Source organism: Haliaeetus leucocephalus, unplaced genomic scaffold (assembly GCF_000737465.1).
Source record: "Haliaeetus leucocephalus isolate CR32 unplaced genomic scaffold, Haliaeetus_leucocephalus-4.0 Scaffold1014, whole genome shotgun sequence".
NCBI classification, from domain to species: Eukaryota; Metazoa; Chordata; class Aves; order Accipitriformes; family Accipitridae; genus Haliaeetus; species Haliaeetus leucocephalus.
The window spans coordinates 679,043-698,331 of record NW_010973450.1 but is presented as its reverse complement, the minus strand read 5'-3'; the positions used below and the strand labels follow the sequence as shown (position 1 = coordinate 698,331).

Below are 19,289 nucleotides of genomic sequence, written 5' to 3'. Positions count from 1 at the left end.
TACACACAGTTAAGTACTAAGAGGAGCCTGCATGTAAGGGTGGGTGTAACCACAAAACGGGCTGAGTTGCTCCTTAAATAAGGGGTGTGCCAAAGGTTTCAGAGGAGTCTTAATCATTTGTTTTTCAGCTGCTGCTTCTTAGGTAGGTAAAAGGGAGCCAGAGTTGCCAAACTCCGTAGCAGAGAAATGCAAGGTGACTGCACGGATGGGACATCTGGTTGATCCACTCTGAAAAGTCCCCTAAATTCTAACATTTGGGATTTTGTACTTTTTTTTTGCAAGTTTTTAGATCCCTGCCTCCAGGTGGAAGTAAGAATCATAACAGTTAAAATGCCTCAGAGTTTAAGTCTCTGCTTTTTAAGACTCAGAAAAATAACCAAAGTAATATTTTGTATTTTACACCTAGCCAAAATGGAGACAGGTTTAGAGAACAGACTTGTGTCAGAGATGAGGAAGCCATCAGCCTAGACCACAGGTAGAGAGGACCAGCAGTATGCCATAGCAAGCTGCTCTTCTGGGCTCTCCAGATTTCTTTAGTGCAGTCAAGGAATTCATGTAATTCAGTAAAGTTTATCAGCGTATTAAATACAACAGTCACCATTTTTCCAAATCTCATTTTTCTCCCAACTTAACTTGAAAAGGCTGGTACTGACACTCAGGAGCTGCTGAGAGAAACCTTTCCTAGATTCAGCAGTTGTACAAGACAGAGTAAACGCATGTAACATTTCCACCTTACATGTGCTTACTCCAGTCAATCACCACCATGAGGCAGCAGCAGGGCTTTTCCTTTCTGCATCCAAATGTTCATTTGCTTGGCTTGTCTACACTCCAGACTAGAAGCAACAGACAACCTAGAAACTGGAAAACTGGCACCAGGCCTTAAACTTGTTCAGACAAATGAACCTTATTCCAGGCTCCTATGGCTGAGGATTCACACAAAAACTATTGACACTTATTCTAAACATTTTTACAGGTTGCTGGGTTCCCAAAGGGGAACTATAGAGCACTACTAGGCAGTCAAATTTTGTAGGAAATCAATCTTATTTCGGTACACAAAGGTTTACATATATTTCTTTGTATTTTTTATCTTACTTGTGCTTCAGAAAAAGGAAATATATTATACCTTTGCCTAATACACACACCATCTGGCCTTCCAGATTTTGTGTTGGACTGCCTCTCCTCAGAGGGACAGCAAGTTAATTCCTGAATGCCTAAAGGCAAATTCTGCACTTCATACGTACCCCGACTCTCTGGCACAGCAATACACATCCTTCCATCACGGCTCCTACAACTCTGAGTACTGAGAAAACTTTCATAATATAAAGCAGTACTTCAATTAATTAGAAATGCAAAACAACAATTTGCATCATGAACAAGAACTGGGAAGCCATGTCAAGCAACCAAGATTTTACCCATACGACAATACACAAACGCACAGAGCCAGGAGGTCGCATGGGAAAACTAAAGGCACTAGAATAGACCTAAGTCTATAGACAGGATCAGCCAGCCAAGGTGTGTAACTTCAGATTACCTATCAACATAATGTGAGTAACTCAAGGATAGAGGAAAAAAAGAAATGAGTTTTTAAAAAGTCAGTTCTTAACTAAGTGACAGCCATCAAAACAGCGACTGAAGTAAATCACCTAAGGAAAGGGGAAGTGTCAAACTCTTCGAAGACTTTTCCACTAACAAAAGCACCTCCATCTTCTACATCTGAAGGTATAACGCTGGAGGAATCCTCCCAGTGTTGCAAGCTCTGATCCTGCTACCACTTTCTATGTTTGAAAAAAAGAAAAATCCAGTCTCATATATTATCCAGGTGGCTAATCTGCTTTTAAAATAACCCTGTAGTTCATATTGCTAAATATGATAGTAAAGCAGTTTTAGAATGAAGCAACACAATAATTGTTGTAATAAAGTTGTTCAGGCTCTTATGAAATCTGAGAATTGCTCTCTAATCACCAGAATACAAAAAGGGACATCCAACCTTTAAATAATGTGAACAATAGTAAAGTTACAGGTTAGCTTTCAGCTTTTCTTTACATCAGAGCTTCACATTTCTTTTGCGCTGTTTTTACGACAAGCTCCATAGCATTTCCTTTTCATGTGCCAGCTAGTCCTGACTTGCTCCAGCCTGAGAACAGCCAGACAACACGTCTGAATTAAAAGTCTGCTAGGGGATGCTATGACAGTGGTTTCTAACCCATTAAGTTTTACCAATACACCAAATTACAGAGATTTTAAAGAAAAGTTAACGTGCCATTGCACCACATTCAAAAAATAAGCAAAAAAAACCCAAACCAAACTTTCTCATGTAGCTTTTATGAATCTATTTATTTTTTAACCACTGTTAACACATTTTTTTGACCACTGTTAACTCCATTCACAGAGTACCAACTATTAAACGCTTGGGTCTCTGTAAGAAATTAAATTATATTTTTTAAACATTTCAGTTTTCACTTCTAATTTCTTCCCTTCTTCCCCATGACACGTCCTGCAGCACTCTTTCTTAGACCCCAGCCTAAGACAATACCAGCATTAGAAGTGCCTGAAGAACAGCAGGAATCAAACCATAATGCACTGTCATGCCATGTCTTGACTGAAGCCTGCAGGACTGAGACCAGAGGAGCAGACACATCTGCCAGCACCACTCCAGGGTTGGAACCAGGCCCCTCGCAAAGGACACAGTACAGCACCCAGCTTGGGAGTGCGTGGTCTTGTGCAAAACAAAAGTCAAACGCGTAACTTTCAGATTTAAGTTGTTAAAACTGCTGTTTATGATCTATCTGCAAATCTGCTCCCAGCCCTCAGCCACGGTACTCAGACTTCCAGGTTCCCAAGTTGCTGGTCCCAGGGGTCTGCTGTTCCTCTGAACAGAGACTGGAACTTATCACCCCCCCCAGCTGAGGGGCATGCTATCAGGCAGTCTGTGCACAGAAACACTGGAAGCAAGACCAACGCAGCGTGAACGCTTTGTTCAGTGCCCAAGCTGTGAGGTCTCTGCTCCTCTAAGGACATCTGACACTGAGATTTTGGGCTGTCCACACATCCCAGACAGAAAATCACTGCTGGTAATACCTGTGGGAAAAGACCAAGAAGTCGTCACCCTGTCAGAGCTTAAACTCACAGAGCTCTAACACAAGCACCGAGAAGTCTAAGTTGCAACAAAGCCAAAGAATAGACCCTTCAGACAATGGTTGTTTTATCAGTGACAACTGGAGAGGAGACCACAGTGGTGAAAAAGTGATGCTAAGGTAAGATGCAAAGCTGAGTATAAACAGGTCTGACTCCAGCATCAAACATCTGGTATTGGAGAATAGATCTGAGAAATCCCCAAAAGGGCAAAGAAACAAAGAGATTTAAATTAAATCCCCCAAATTCTCAAAAGGAGGGAGATGAAGCTAACCCCAAAATCAGCACAGAATATGCACAGCACCCTGTCTTCAGGTAAACCAGATCATGCTGAAAGTCAACCAAAGAGCTCACAGTACAAGGCCCATCCAAAGAGCAATGAACAAAGGCAGATATTCTCATAGCTCTGGAGCCTCCCAGCTACCACACAGCCACAGGAGAAAGGGCAAGACAAACAGTCTTGTACACTCCCCAGAGGAAGAATGAGGTCCCCTACTTAACAGAGAGCAAAGACAGTGATTTACAGAGATAGGAGAGAAACACCTTAAAAGAGATTTAATGCTGAGAAATCAAGCTGTTTGCATGGCTATGCAGTGAGCTGCACCGTTCCTGAGCTGCACTAACTGTTGATAGCATTTACCACCGGATCCCAGGGTGGTTCTCACTGCCCTCTCCATGGCATAACTTCTCAGCTCGAAGGAGCAGCCTACAAGCCCATCAGTCAGGCACGTACTCCTCTCTTACACAGGCTCCACTCGGAACACAGAACTAGATCACCACAAGTAAAGTTAGGGTGGAAAATGACTGAAAGCCACGGAGGAAGTGAACCAAAGAAAGGAAAAACAGAATGCACCATTAGTCTAGAAACAGGACAAGCAGTTGGGAGGGGAACAAAACACAAGCAGCTGCTAAACACTGGAGCACACAGGACAGCTGAAAGAAGGTGAAATGGTAGCTGGCACATGCTGTCCTACGTAGCCATGTACAAGGTCTGAGAGAGGCAGAGACTTCGTCAAGTCTCCTGTCCTTAACTGCAGAAAAAGCCTCCATCCTCAGGTGATGCGATGTGTGCACTCCAGCATGTGCATGCAACAGGAACCATCACTTAATGTCAGAATATCCAGTTTGAGATCACTTTGGCAGCTTGTTGTAATAAAGCTGAAAACATACGACAGAAGTGTAACACTTGTTCCTGCTGGCTTCATTGGCATTATCTGTTTTGCCTTGCAAAACCTGGTCTTCAAAGATGAGCCGAGTCAGAAGTCTCCTACAATCAGGGACTGTACCTGATTCAAGGGAGAGGTCCTGAGGCAAGTGGGAATTTTACAGTCTGCCCACTAGCAGAAATGTGGAAAGTAGCACAGGGCCCCCCCTGGACACAGAGCCAGAGGAAGCTGTTCACCACTATGGGGAGGCAGCTGGTAAGTCCTGGTCCTGCTCTGCCTCCTCACAGGGTTCCATGCAGCTGTCAAGGGCACCTATGCAAAAGGCTGTCCAGTCTCAGAAGGGGGGGGCTGGGGATTCAGTCCCTCAGATTTGAGGAAAAAAGAAAAAAATGCATACGGAGAAGTCCAGGCAAAACAGACAGAGCAGTCTGAGAAAAGTGACTTGGCAGCCATTGCTCTCGTAGCACTAAGATTATTTTTCTTTTTCTCCTGAAGATTTAATGAGGGAGATATATATTTGCTTTTTTTTGTTAAGAAGGTGGCAGAAATGGGAAATTAACCACTTCATCATCTATGGACACGAAGCAAAATTTTGTCCTGATATAACTACTCCCACGATTATTTCAATGCTCTTAAGGCACTAAATTGTCTTGCTCTAAATGTGTGTACACCCAGGACCACTGACAGCAGGACTGCAAGAGTCAGTGGGCTCACAGTCAGAGTCTTAAAGAACATCATAACAGTAAAAAGTATGCAGTAAACAGTCTAGTCATTTTAGCTGAAATATTTAGTTACAGACTTAACATTTTGCTTTCATCCTACAGGCTATTTAGAAGAGAGGATCTGTTCAAAGCACAACATTAAAGATGTCTAAATACAGTCAAATTAATAATTGACAAGATAATCTCAATTAGCAGATAGTTGCATCTATCCAGCACAAGGTTCTTCAGTATCACACTAAATTCACATTCACCCTGAAGACAAAACCATATTATCCGAAAGGCACAGGCATGGTTGCACAGGTTGCTGTAAAACACGACTTCAGACTGTTTGCAACGTCTCCCTGCACGAAGGCTGCTGCCTTTAACAGGCACTAACCCACCTCTCAGGTGAATCACTGTCTGCGTCCTGGGCGCCTGAGCTGCTCCGGAGCCAGGAAGTGAGCGGGAGCGCACCGCTCACCTACCCTGGCATGTGAGTCATTCCCAGGAATGAGAAAGCCAGTTGCTCCAGTTGCTCCTGGCCAGGGGAATTTTGACTCTCTGATCAGGTATCGCAAAAAAAGCCATCGGAAGCAAAAAAGCTTACTTCCAGATATGGTTTATTTAACTACCTTATCGCAAGAAATACTCTCATGCCTACTGTAGTTTCAAGATGCGTTTTGGAGGAGTCTAAGGCACTTTCGAGATGCAGCTCAGAGACAAGCGGAAGGCGACCATGGTGACAGGTAAGTGATCTTTGACCATCTGAAAGGCGTTTGATAAGTCGTTCTGTGAATCTTCTTGCTCTTAATCACCCTCAAGTGAAAAGAAGACAGGAATTAAGATGCAGTTGCTGAAAACCAGACTTGGAACCATAAACTGAGTATCAGATCAATTAAAAGTGTGAAAAGTTCTCAAAACAGCGCGACTTTACTAACCTTTTATTCATTCATTAAATGTTACTCGTTATCTTTTTGCCAATAGCAAAAAAATGGTTTTCTACTAATGATTCCTTCTAAGACATGAATCGAAGTGCAGGAGGGTTCATGGTTTCAATAACTTACTTCCTGGCAGAGCTTAATTCATATAAAGTAAGATTCAGTAACTATAACATCTGAGTTTGATATAAAAGGTTTGTACTGTATTCCTTTTCACCTCTTTCAGTAAAGGCAAGCATACTTGAATTCTCTTAATTATATTATACAGAATAAAGGTTCTCTTCCTTCATACTTCACTCAGATCATGTTAAAACTTGTCAGGTTCACTGGAAAAACCACATAGCTCCGAACAAGCAACTTACAAGCTATATGTCTGATTAGTCTCAAAGCAACTTACAAGCTATATGTCTGATTAGTCTCAAAGTTTGGGAAATATATAAGGCACTTTCAAAAACCTATCTCATTTAATGAGTATTTTAGATTGAAAAGGTTATTCTTAGTTACAAAGAACTGAAAGTAGCAGTGCAATTAAAGTTTTCCTACGTTAAAAAATGACTTGCCGTTTGTGCATTATAGAGACTGTAGACATCTGCTTTCTCATTATATATGCTTGGTCTGGAAACTCTGGTGGTGTTTCACAGTTTTTTCCATCTTTTCAAAGAAGATTCTGCAATCTTCTTTTAAAAAGGGAAACCAGGAAACTCAGGCAAGCATTCAGCTGATGTCACTGATTCACTCCCAGAAGTACAGGCCCCGGATCACATGAAAGCAACCAGCATTTCTCTGGTTACGAGCTTGCTCCGGCGGACACCTTACCCTTTGGGTAGGCAGCTGGCTCTCCCGCACAAGCCAGACCTTCTCCTCCCTCCCCACTCCCTGGGGGGGTGGGGGGGAACCAGCAGCACCTGGGGACAACCCCTCCGGAATGGAGGACACGGGTCAGCTCTTGCAGGAGGGAGAGGAGAGCAGGGGAGCAGAGGAGGCAAGAAAGGCCAAAGGATGTGCAGGGACCTCAGAAACAGAAAGCGTTTGTTTGCATTAGGGACGCATGAGAAAAAAAAAAAGTAGATTTTCAGCAGCACCAGCCGCCAGTTCCTCCTCCTTCCCTCCCTCCCTCCCCACAGAGGGTTGCCTTTCCCAGCTCAGCGCTGCTGTCTCACCCTCAGCTCCCTCCCTAGCTGCCAGGGCCCCCCCGGGGCAGGGAGGGAGCGGGGAGACCAGCTCGCCCAGCACCTGCACCCCACAGCCCGTCGTGCGCTAGCACGCACCCGGCGCGGTGCTGGAGCACCAGAGCTCCCAGAGCACTGGGGCATCGGGAGCCACGTGGCCACACGGATCCTGGGAGCACGGCTGAGCTGGGAAGACACCTGGGCAGGGCGGCCAGACAGGGAACGAGCACTGGGAGGGAGGCAACAAGTCACAGTGCAGAGTTGGTCCGACACCAGAGCAGCCCTTCGGAGACTAGATGCTCCCTCTCTACCAGGAAGCCTACTCCACTCGCCGCACATAGCCCTAGATGAGATATATCCAGGAACGACTGAAGGGGGAAGCTCCTTCTCCTCTTTTAATGGCAAGTCCGTTGCTCACTTTCGCACCACAAAGTTCAGAAAGACCTCCTCTTCGACCAAGTGAGCGCTAGGAAAAGCCAGTCAAGACATCCACAGCAAGATTGTAGCATTAAACTTGAAGTGTGCAATATTTATTAAAAGTCTGGAACTAAGTGAAAATGCACATGACATAAACCAAGAGCTACAGATCCACCATACTGCTGTCAGCTATCGGGGCTCTGTAGGAAACCAGGCTGAAAGAGAGACTAACCCAAGTGCTGCTAAGAAAGCACTAGAGGAAGTCAGTGGTATTAATTCCTACATTTCAGCTGTCTTAATCCTTCCCAACACAAAAAATTACCATACCATCTTAAAAAAAAAAAAAAAAAATTGCACCCACAATAAACAAAAGTAGGTTTCCACATCTGACTAAGACTGAACCTCACATGAGATAATACCATAACCACTACTTCTTGTTTTCCCTCGGGAAAATCTCAGTGACATATCAAAGTCACAACTGATGATGAGTAGTATAAATAGGGCTCGTAACACCTTCACCTCACCAGCAGCTTCTGCAGCTACACAAGGAACAGCCAAGAGCTGGCAAAGCAGTTGGGTCAGAGGAATAGCAGCAGATCTCCACAGCCAGCACCCTGAAACCCTGCCCAGGATTTGCAGTCTGTCCGTTTCTGAGAACGGCAGACAGAGTGGGAACTCGCCAGGCTGCTCATGAAAAATCAGGGTTGCACCAGGCTGAACTTCTCCCAGTCATACCCCAAAATCCCCATGTCCTTTTCCTTCCTCTTTGAAATAGCGGGGTTGCTGCAAGTAGCTAACATGGTCAATTGTGTCGCAGCAATACATACTAAAGCACAAAAAAACAACAGCGGATGAGGAGTTTTTTGTCCTTTTGCAATATGAATTAGAATTGCATATAAAAAAATCAATAGAAATTGTTTCAATGCAAAGTAAAACACCTAAAAGTGAGACTAGAATTACTTAAAAGTTTAAATGGCACTGCCTACGTGCAGGTACCAATGATAATTCTTTTTTCCCCACAAGACATTCTTTCACAGTATCCCCTGTAGCATTTGCAAGACATGACAGATGCACAATAGCCAGAGCTACAATGGATGAAGGTGTAATGCGATCAATCACGTATCTTCACTTTTTTTCTTTGTGACCCAAGCAACACCTTAACTGTTTTTAGTTTCATTATGAGCTTTTTAACTTAATGTTTCTCATGGCATAACACCAATTATCAAACCTAAAAGCTAATACTTTCAGGAAAAAGCTCCAACATATCTAGCCTGACACCCAAGAGAGTCTTCGCCTTGCAGGCACGTTGCAGAGCGGAGGCCCCTCAGGAGCTCTGTGTGCTGCAGCGCAACCCGTGGAGCGGCTGCGTGGCACTGCGCTCCACAGCAGCCCTGAGCAGAGCAGCCAGCTGCCTGCTCACCTGTACAGAAGCCAGCTCCTCTGGAAGGAGCTCAAGACCACCCAAGCACCACATGCTGAAACTTAATAACCAGTTTTTGCTTTTTGCCCAAACTATTGTGTCCATAAAATTTTAAATTTAAAAGACTATGACTTCAGGATAATAAAGCACACTGGATAATTAAGGAACAGCCTGTGGAACTGAAGGGTGATTATTTGCCAAAGATTTCCATGCTGCCCGTTGTGCCAAAAACAGAGCCCACAAAAACACAAGCAGAACCAAACAGAAAGGCTGGGAGCGCAGCTTGTGAAGACATTAAAAGAGGGAAAAGTTGAAGTTATTCTGGAGAAATACATGCAAATGTGAACCTGCTTCTGGTCACCCCCTTGGAAGGGAAGACTAGAAATGTGACCTCGTGAGAGAGAAAAACTCTGTCTTCCAAGCAGCAAAAGAGCTGTAATCCAGTGGGGTGGAAACAGGACAAAGTTTGCAAATGACTCCAAACTGGGAGAAGCGGCTGATAGCCCAGGGGGTCGTGCTGCCATCCAGAGGGTCCTCAACAGGCTGGAGAAATGGGCCGGCAGGAACCTCACGCAGTCCAGCAAGCAGAAGTGCAAAGTCCTGCCCCTGGGGAGGAACAGCCCCCTGCACCAGGACATGCTGGGGCACCGGCTGGAAAGCAGCTCCGCAGGGAAAGACCTGGTGGACAAGTTGAACGTGAGCCAGCAGCCTGCCCTTGCAGCAAAGCAGGCCAACAGCCTCCCAGGCTGCATTAGGCAAAACATGGGCAGCAGGTCAAGGGAGGTGATCGTTCCTCCCGGCTCAGCACTGCGAGGACACACGCCTGCAGCGCTGGGTCCAGCTCTGGGCTCCCCAGTCCAAGAGAGACAGGGACATACTGGAGGCCAGCACAGGGCCGCAAAGGCAACTAACGTACTGGAGCACCTGATGTACTGGAGGGGCTGAGAGAGCTGGGACTGTTCAGTCTGGAGAAGAGGCAGCTCAGGAGGATCTTATCAATGTGTACAAATACCTGCAGGGAAGATGCAAAGAGGACAGAGCCGGGCTCCTGTCCGTGGTCCCCAGTGCCGGGACAGGAGGCAGTGGGCACAAACTGACACACAGGAGGTTCCACCTGAACATAGGGGGTTTTGTTGGTGGCGATGTTTTGGTTTTGGTTTGTGCTTTTTTTAGTAACTGCGAGGGTGATCAAGCCCTGGAAAGGGTTTCCCAGAGAGGCTGTGGAGTCTCCATCCTTGGAGATACTCACTGCCTGACCAGACATGGTCCTGGTCAGCCAGCTGCAGCTGATGCTGCTCTGGGCAGAGAGCTGGAGCTGATGATCAACTGCAAAAGACGGTGTCAGGAAGGAGTTGAAAAGACTGCAGGTGGAGGCTAACTGGACAGCAGGCAGCGGTGCCAGGGGAGAGGCCAGGACCACGCTGCTCAGCACTTCGGGACTGCCACCTACACCCGAGCTTGCTGAGAGCGCGGCGCGTGGAAGTTGCAACTTGCATGGCATGTTCTTAATGGGGGTTCAAAGAAAGCAGCTCTATAGGGTTACAATACAGCTTCCACTATCAGTAGGTTTTGTGCAACCAGAAACAACCATCAGCAGCATCTTCTAGAAAGAAGCATTCCAGAGTTAATCCTTTCCTCCCATCTAATTAGAGGCTGCCATACTGAGAAAACATTAATTATCCCAACTCTGCCAACCATTGCAGTGTGCTCTCCTCTTTTTTTTTTTAAGAAAAAAAAAAAAAGGCAAGCAATTGCAACACATAGCTCGTCTTCCACCAACAGCCATTTACTTGCTGCCCAATGGGATACTACTTCTGTTGGCAGTTCTCTCCTAACTCTTCATGTAAAAGCAACTGCAGCCTAAAGGAGATGTACTTTAGCACTACACTTTATACTACACTGCTTTAGAAATGACAGTCAAAGCGCTGGCCTCTTCTACAGAAAAGACCAGCCTGCATACAGCCAATTGCTGCAGTCAGCCTGCAAAGAGCAAAGCACAATACACAAGACCAGGACCCACAATAAATGTGTGACAGTAGTTTCTGCTTTTTGGTCATGAAAAATGCACATGCTTGTCATTAATGTAAGAAAGGACTGGAAAGCATTTCTTCAACATCACTTAGGAACTATGATGCATATTCAAGAGGAAAGAGAATTCATGCATCTTTAGGTTCTGCAAATAAGTTTAAAAAATAAACAGCCTTACAGTAATGATTAATAACATTTACTAGATTTTGTAACCTCTGCATAGAAAATCTGATTCAAAGTAAGTAATACTAATCCATGAACTTTTAATGAGGAACAGTTCAACAGACAGAAAAAAAAAAGAAAAAAAAAAAAAAAAGAACTTGACAGTTCAGGCAGCATCCCAAAAAGCTCTCATGTCAGAGCTATCCCACATAGGGGAAAATAAGGGTTCATAATCATTCACTTGAAATGAGAAAAAAATTAATGGCTACATTTGGATAAATATTCCAAAAGTGACTTTGAGAAAATTAGATATGTCCAAATAATTCTAATTTTTTTAAGTGAGGAAATCATGTTATCCTAAGGGCCTATTCCCCCAAAATTGAGACTTTTGCATATTAAACAGTATTATTTAATGCTTACTGCAGCATTCTGCTACACCCAGTTCAGGATCTCCTGCAAGTGTAAAACAACTGAGTTACAGGTGCAAAATGAATGTGAGATTTCAGGCAACATCTGCAGTAAAGCATGGGTAGAGACTGATGCAGAAAGCATAAACGAGCACATTTAGCTGGTTACTCAGATGCAAGGTAAATCTAGCATGGGCACTGAAAATATACATAGTACTTTTAGCTGTCATATACAAAGAACCAGGAAAGACTAAACCCCAAATTTTAGCAAGCGACTGCATGCGGGAAGCTCTGTAGGTTACAAGAATGGTGTACAGATAATTTTTCTGAGACACCTCTTGGGCAAAGTGACTGTGGGGAAGGAAGCGTGTCTCAATGCGGATGTGGAGGGACTGCTTCTCCCACATGCGTACCGACACAGAGGGCAGCTCAGTGTTCGGCAGATGTTTCCATGGGGAGGTAGGCTCCCTAACCACTGGCATCACGTGTCTTCTACTGAAGACAAATGGATAGGATAGGGCAGGGACAGGATAGGATCCTGGAGAGAAGAGAAGCTGCTCTACCAGCTGAAGGCAGATGGACGCACGTTGCGCCGCAGCACAGGACACTGTGCCATTCAGAGATGCGTGACGGAAAAGTTAGGCTGGAATTGAGGGGGAAGTTCAAGGAGGAACCTGAAAACCAAAAAGGGGGTTTTGTACTAGATACTGAAGCAGACGAGAAGCTTTCTGAGCAGAGGCAGTGGTTCCTGTTTCTGGATGTAAGCAGACAAGCACTGTAAGCCACAGCTGAAGACAGTTATACCCTAGCTGTTATTTTTCAGCCTCTCTGCAATTCAGTCAGGTAAGCATGGCAGCGTTACTGCGTTACAGGGAACTAGCACATACTGTCTGCATGCCCCTCCACCACCACACTCCCAGGAAGGCAGGCACCAGGAGCCGACGGCACAAAGCCCCACAGAGGGCTATCTTCACCCTCTCCCCAGCCAGCCCACGTTGAAGCAGTTCCCAGTTTGAAGCAGCCAACATGTGCCAGTTCTGGCTAAGTCGGACATGCAGGGTGGTGGACACCACCATTTAGCTCAGCCAGCCCCAGGAGCTCCCCATCCCAACACATGCAGGGCCAGCAACACCAGGCTGCAGGGCTGGTGTCTCCCGGGATGGAGATCCACAGCCTCCACGAGCAACCTGCACCCATGTTTGACCACTTGCACAGTAATAAAGCATCTTCTTGTGCTCAGATCTAATTTCCTGAGTCCCAGCTTGTGCCCACCACCTCCTGTCTGGATTAGAGGGCACCACTGAGAAGAAAGAGCCAGGCTCCCTCCCGCCAGGTAGCCATGCGGACTGTAGGAGCTCCTGAGCCTCCTCTGGCCCAGGCTGAACCACCTCAGCTCTCCTAGCCCCACTGCAGACAAAAGACACTATACTTGGTATATGATCACATCTGAACACAAGCGGCTGCGGTCCTGCAGTGCACAGGAGTCTCGGACTAACACAAACCCTGGCGCTAGGCTAGTTCTTGTCACCACTTGTGCTGCTGCTGACAGCACGGCATCTCTTGGCACAGCTGGCACAGAAGCACAGTTCCAAGGACGGGGATGTGACAGCTAGAAAAATGCAAAAAAAAAGAAAGTGTGCAAAGCACAAGAGAGTAAGTGGTGCATACTCGCTTGCTGTAGGTACAAATTCCAACAGGAACATCAAGTTATTCCACTATGCATTAGAGTACATTAACATACACTTTTACCAAAAGGGAGATGGACAGTTTTCAACAGAGGCTTCCGAGGAAGGAAAAGGTGGTAATGTCCTGGTTATTGGGATTGGGCTCTCTTTTAGTGAACAAGGAAAAGCGCTAAGGAAGATAAGTAGATGCAAGAGGGGAAAAACTGAACATTAAGGCTTGCTCAGGTGATGCAGTATAGGAGTGGACTGAAATAAAGAAGAAAGCAGGGACACAGGCTCCACTTGTCTGCTTGCAGAAGCTTTATGCACACGTACACTTACCCTGCAGCCTTCACCGATGCTTTTTTCCCCTAAATCTTTACAATTAACTCAGTGATTTGGTTCTGATGGGCAACAGAAAAGAACATAATTGCAGCCAGCCAACAGCAAATTTAATAAACTGCCTCACATTTCTATTGTTTACATTAACTGTGTCATTTACCAAACTTTATGGTGATGAACGCAGACTGACTGGCAGGAAGCCACACATCAAAAAGTTATGTGCCCAAATAAAAAAAAAAAAAAAAAAAAAAATCACTTAAAACTCTGCAGCCCTGTGACCTAGAATATCTAGTCTAGTTCACAAAGAGGATTTTCTCATTTTTAAGAAGTTGTAAATAAGATGAAAAAAGAGCAATTAGAGTTGAGGATATAGAATCTCTTTAAACAGTGAGGCAACTTAAAGCCTTAGTCATTAGAAAAACTATACAGTCATTCCCTACCCATATGACACTGAAGTCTGCCATGCAGCCTATTATTTCTCATCTGAGGTTTTATCAGTCATGCATATAAACCAGTCTATCAACATTAGCAGTAAAAGATTACCTCATCTGTGAAACAGTATGTACTTATATTTAATGCAGTTGACAGCCTTTAGGGGAATGGTTTTAAAAGCTACTTGAATAAAGGAGCAGCTTCTAGTGCATCTTCAAAACCATCCAAGCAGAATATATTTATATGGAAGAATGAGACAGCTAGTTAGGATGAAATTGGTCAGAAGAAAAGTGTCTGGAGAACTGGACAAGGAGCAGAAAACCAACCCGGCTCAGCACAGAAATACCACATTCAAACAAGTAAAAAAGCCACTATCAAGAGTCCATAGTCAGTGAACAATTATAAAATAACTTAAAATACTCTTTAAAGAGAAGGCAGTCTTCATCTCCCATTCCAAAAGAACACATGGAAAAGGGTGAATTCTCCATATGTGATAACTTTCTTCTTACTCCTAGAGTCTGCAATATAGTGGTCTTTATCAGAAAAAAATGAAGCTTCTGGAGTACAGGGATACACCAGATTTTACTCCAATGAGCCTTGCTCACCCACCCTACCATGTAAATAATGAAGCCACGCTACTCCAAGTGCTCTGTCTACCACAGTACCCCTTAGCCTGGTAAGACTTAGGCAGGAAACTATGGAAACACCTTTGGACTGGTGAGCCTAAGGCAGGATCATCTCTGTGTATCCCAAAATTTTGTCACATGACCAGCTCCATGCAGCAGGGGCCATCGTGGCTGCACTTCTCTGCTGCTCTGCACAAACCTGTTTAAGACTTTAAAGTTCCAAACTACAGCAGCATAAGGGAAAGTCTTTAGCACATAATTAGGGCAGCCCTCAGTAGGTGTTGTCTCTAACCTCCACCCCATGCACGCACCAAAGCCTCTCTGCTGAGCTCAGCTGTGCCAGCAAGGCAGGATACAGAACACTGCTAATGTAGTTTAGCTGTCATGGTTAACATTTGTGAAGAGTTTGCTGCTTTCTTTTTCCAACCCATACTTTGTCGGGATTTTTTTGAACATGTTTTAACATGAAAACCATCAGGAATAAGATGACGTAGAGATATCCATTCAGAGGCTTGATCCTTATTGGTCTGCAGGAACAACAAGCAAGCTCCCAGTATGGCTTCCAGGTGACCTGGATTTCCCTGGGCAATTAGAGTGTGGTCACATCTTCACTGGCCAGGAAGATGCATGTGGCAGGGATCCCCCATGGTCAGTACTCTGGGCAGGAATCAGCAAGCCCGTATGGGATTCGCTAAAAGTAAGCAGCACTGACTTGAAAAGTGTACGAGATGGGATGCTGCTGCTGTCACCCACGCAGCGCCTTCCCATGCTGCATCCATAAGGGACAACAGAGCCCAGCAACCGAGCAGCCAGGCTGCTTCAGCAACCACAGGTTTTGCATAGACTGGGGAGATAAGCAGACCTGCACCTGAGCAGTCGAGTTGCAAGACAAGCACGGGAGCAGTGCTGACACTATCAAACCCCAACAGGCACTGGTGAGTCCATCAGAGACTGGGGACTGTAACACATTGCCTGGATGCTAAGAAACATGCCTGCCCAGGCAGAGCCTTCTGTGACAGTGACTAGCCATTTCTGGTCCAAGTGATTGCAGTCCATCCTCTGCAGTAGTTTTCAGCTATAAAACAACAGGCTAAATGCCAAGAGTCAGACTAAGAGCCCAGTGGATTCAAGTAACAGTACCCAAAAACCAAAATACCACCCACAAGGAGGAAGGAAACTGAATTTTGATCCACACTGAATAGGGGCTTGAGAGTCTTAAGGATGTTGTGGATGGCCTGTCTCTGCTGACAGTCAAGCACAGGATGCAGACGGGAACGCCAACAGTACAAGCTAGAAGAAGAGACCAGAAGACAGCTAGGCAGAGATCCCCTGCAGCAAGGGAGCTTTCTCACCAGTGCCAGAAAACATCTGCCAGTTTTCTGATGTAAAACAAGAGATAAAACCTTTGGAGAGTGTAGGGGCTGTCTGTACATGAAGAGGCATTCACAGATACTACCTGCTGTTACATTTTATGGTCTCTTAGTGACAACATCCACCTAAAAGGACAGATGCAGAGGTGGAAAAAGGAAGAAGCCTTTTTTGACAGGATTTAGAGCAAATCCCTTTTGGACCTAGAGTAACTGACAGTACATGAGAAGTCCATTTAGCACAGATTTAAACCCCAGCTCCATCAAACGCTGCCATATTTCCCAGGGTTACAGCATGGGAACACAGGAGCCAGCAGTCGCACTGCCTCAAATCCCAGGCAACACAACTGATGCTTTATGAACTTCTCTGGACTGAGGACCTGGGAGAGCACTTGCCTGAAGAGCCTGAGAGCAGGGAGCTTTCCAGGGACCAGGACCAGGAATTACGCAGACTTAAAAGGAACTCTGAAAAGTAGGGAAATAAGCATCTTATTTGCATATGAAGATAGATATGCATCTTTTCATAAAATCACATATTCTTTTGATCTCGGTGCCTCCTGGGTAAAAAAGGATAGCTGCAATTTATAAACAACAGCAAAAAAGCAATAGGTTACTGTTTCTCAGACCAAGGGAAAATAAAATATCTAAAATAGCCCTGAGAATCTCATTGGGGACCCCAGTTATTATCAGAGCAAACAATGCCAGACAAGAAGCTAAACCAATAAAAAGCTTAAAACATCAGAATTAAAATTTCTAACACTTAAAATGTAATTATTTCCTTTACTGCCATCTAGTGACAATTCAACGCAGTTTATAACACAGTGATAATCGCATAAAACAAGTTTAGGTCTGCAAAAGGGCTTCAGTAATTTTATCACCTATTCATTCCCATAAGAGAGGCAGTCAGGCCTAGTGTAATTGCTGAAATCTGAACTATTTTGCTAGTTTTCATATCAAAACTTGTAAACAGAAAGTGAAGCATGGAAAAATTAATGCATTTGCACACTGCAAGAGTAAAGCAATAATCTGGAACGTAGTCTTACAAATCAGTATTGTCAAAATTACTTGGAACAATGCCATCAGAGCATAAATTAGATTCTGCAGCTTTTCAGTAGGCTGGCTTCTGAAGCACTTCATTCAAAACCATGAGAAAGGAACAGGAACTTAAAATTTCGATAATGTACCCAGCAAATTGGGATAAAGTTATACACACACCTCTCATAATTACATAGGATTTTTTTTTTACTTCAAGAAGTGAGAAATTATAAACTCTCAGGCATCCATCACTGAAATGTCCAAGATTGAAAAACAAAGAAGACATCCAAGCAAGAGATGTCAGGAATAAGGTCAAGGGCCTTTACCAAGGAATAGGAAACCAGCTGTAGTGGCAGATCATAACAAAGGCATGAAACCATTAAACCAGCATGTTCTGGCAGTTAGGAGACAAACTTCACCTACTGCAGTAACTGGGGTGGTATGTTTGCAGATACTTGAACGCTAACCTGTTTTTAAAGCTGAGAAGGGTGGTGTAGAAATACCTGCCTGGAGACTATCAAATGCAGTACCAATTTAAGAAAACATTCTTGGCCAGGTTTTTGCAAAGTTTGGTCCAAATTTTTTGAAGAAATCAAAATAAGGAAGACAAGACATATTTTTACAGAAGTTAACAAACTTGAACTGAAGTTTGCTGGCACAAAAAACCCACAAGATCATGCAGCTAAGGACAACAAGCAAGCTGGCTACACACTGGCATCGATCCCTGTGAAGCATCGAGGGGACAGAAAGTGTGTCAGAGCCGTTTGCTACCTACCTGGTGCAGACAAAAGGAGGAACTGAGGAAGTGAGATCCCAGAAAATGTTAGATGAGGTGTTTTAGTGGTGACAAGGAACCCAACCACCACAAGCTTTTTTTAAACCTCATTTGTAAAACAGCGCACAGTATTTGTCAATGGGATTCAAGGAAGATTACCTTAACTGGAGCAGATACAGAGAAGGGCTGGTATCTTCAAGTCTTACAGAAATATGAGAAGGTTTTGGGCTTGCTTCATCACAGTAAGTGAAGTTTCAGTAGAATAAGAAACACACAGAGGGCTAAGTATCAGAGATGGAGACGGGTTCTTCAAATGAAAGGCACTGATACAAGACTATATGAGACAGAAAGTGGCCACAGAGACATTCAGGCTAGAAACTAGAATAACATTGCTAAATATGACAGCAATAAAGCTCCAGCACAGCTCTGTTAGTGAGGTGGAGAAAGGGAAGTAGTTTTAACAGTGAAACTGATAGGCTTACAGAAACTAACATGGCAGGATTGCCTGCAACAATGCAGCAGATGCCCAGCTGTAAGTGAAGATGAAGACCTCGATAGCAGAACAGCTGTGCAGTATCCAGAGATCAGACACCAGCACGCCTCAGCCCTTCCATTGGGAATTCTGGAGGATGCTCATCGCAGAAAGCTCCTCTCCATGCTGGCAGGAGGAGGGTGGGGTCTTCTGTTTTGCTTTGGTTTTAATTCCAATTTATTTTCCCCAGAATGTAATGCTGGCACAGCCCATGCCGCATCCTGGATCTTCGGCTGCCAGTGGGACTCCTGAAAAGCATTTCAGCTGAAAACCTACAGCAGCGCAAATGATGGGGTACAATTTGTCCTATGGAAAACTGCCAGGTAAAATAATGTTGGAGATTTGAGTGATTGAGAAGTGTTTACTGTATTACTATCAGTTCCTACCAACATTTTAAAGAAGTAAGTAATTTCAGAAAAGGCTAAGTGCTGCCCCCATGGGTGTCAGTCCAGGTTTACCACACGAGCCAAGTTCAGAGTATAAACAATATGAAATAAAATGTGCTATAGTTTTATGAGAGAATTTATAAGCCTGAAGTTTCTTCACAAACATTTACACACGACATCTTAAAATCCCCAGAGAATACATTTAACTAAGCTAAGTTTTAAATTAGGGTTTTAATAGGCCCAAAGAGTCTCCCCAGAGTCCTATCTCTTGATAAACAAACCATCCCAGCTCACAAGTTGCATTCTGTCAAGATAGCCAAGAGCTGACACCCTGTAATTTTGGTTAAAAGTTTGTTCCCAACATGCCTTTGCCCACTCCCCCGCACAAGAGTGGCGACGGGCAGTGCAGACCTCGGCCTGCAACATGGCGAGCGCCCCGCTCCGCCGGGATGGCGGGTGGATTCCAGGAACTCAGATCCTTCTCGCGTTTCACTAACCGGGCTCACCGGTTCTCTCTGCGGAGAATTGCCAGGCTATTTACCTTCTTCGGATACCGCAAAAACGATTCCTCGCACAAACCCACCCTGCCG

The 19,289-nt window shown here is 44.6% G+C and overlaps 2 protein-coding genes across 2 annotated transcripts in view; one reads left to right on the top strand and one right to left on the bottom strand.

The window, feature by feature from the left end:
- The window catches only part of MED12L (mediator complex subunit 12-like), a 139,160-nt gene that overhangs the window by 57,008 nt on the left and 62,863 nt on the right, over window positions 1-19,289 (bottom strand). The gene's annotated exons all lie outside the window — the stretch shown is intronic.
- GPR87 (G protein-coupled receptor 87) overlaps window positions 18,603-19,289 on the top strand; it is a 2,284-nt gene continuing 1,597 nt past the window's right edge. The window contains exon 1 of the mRNA XM_010584902.1: window positions 18,603-18,636. Within this exon, the coding sequence (XP_010583204.1) occupies window positions 18,603-18,636 (34 nt within the window). The remainder of the gene's footprint in view (window positions 18,637-19,289) is intronic.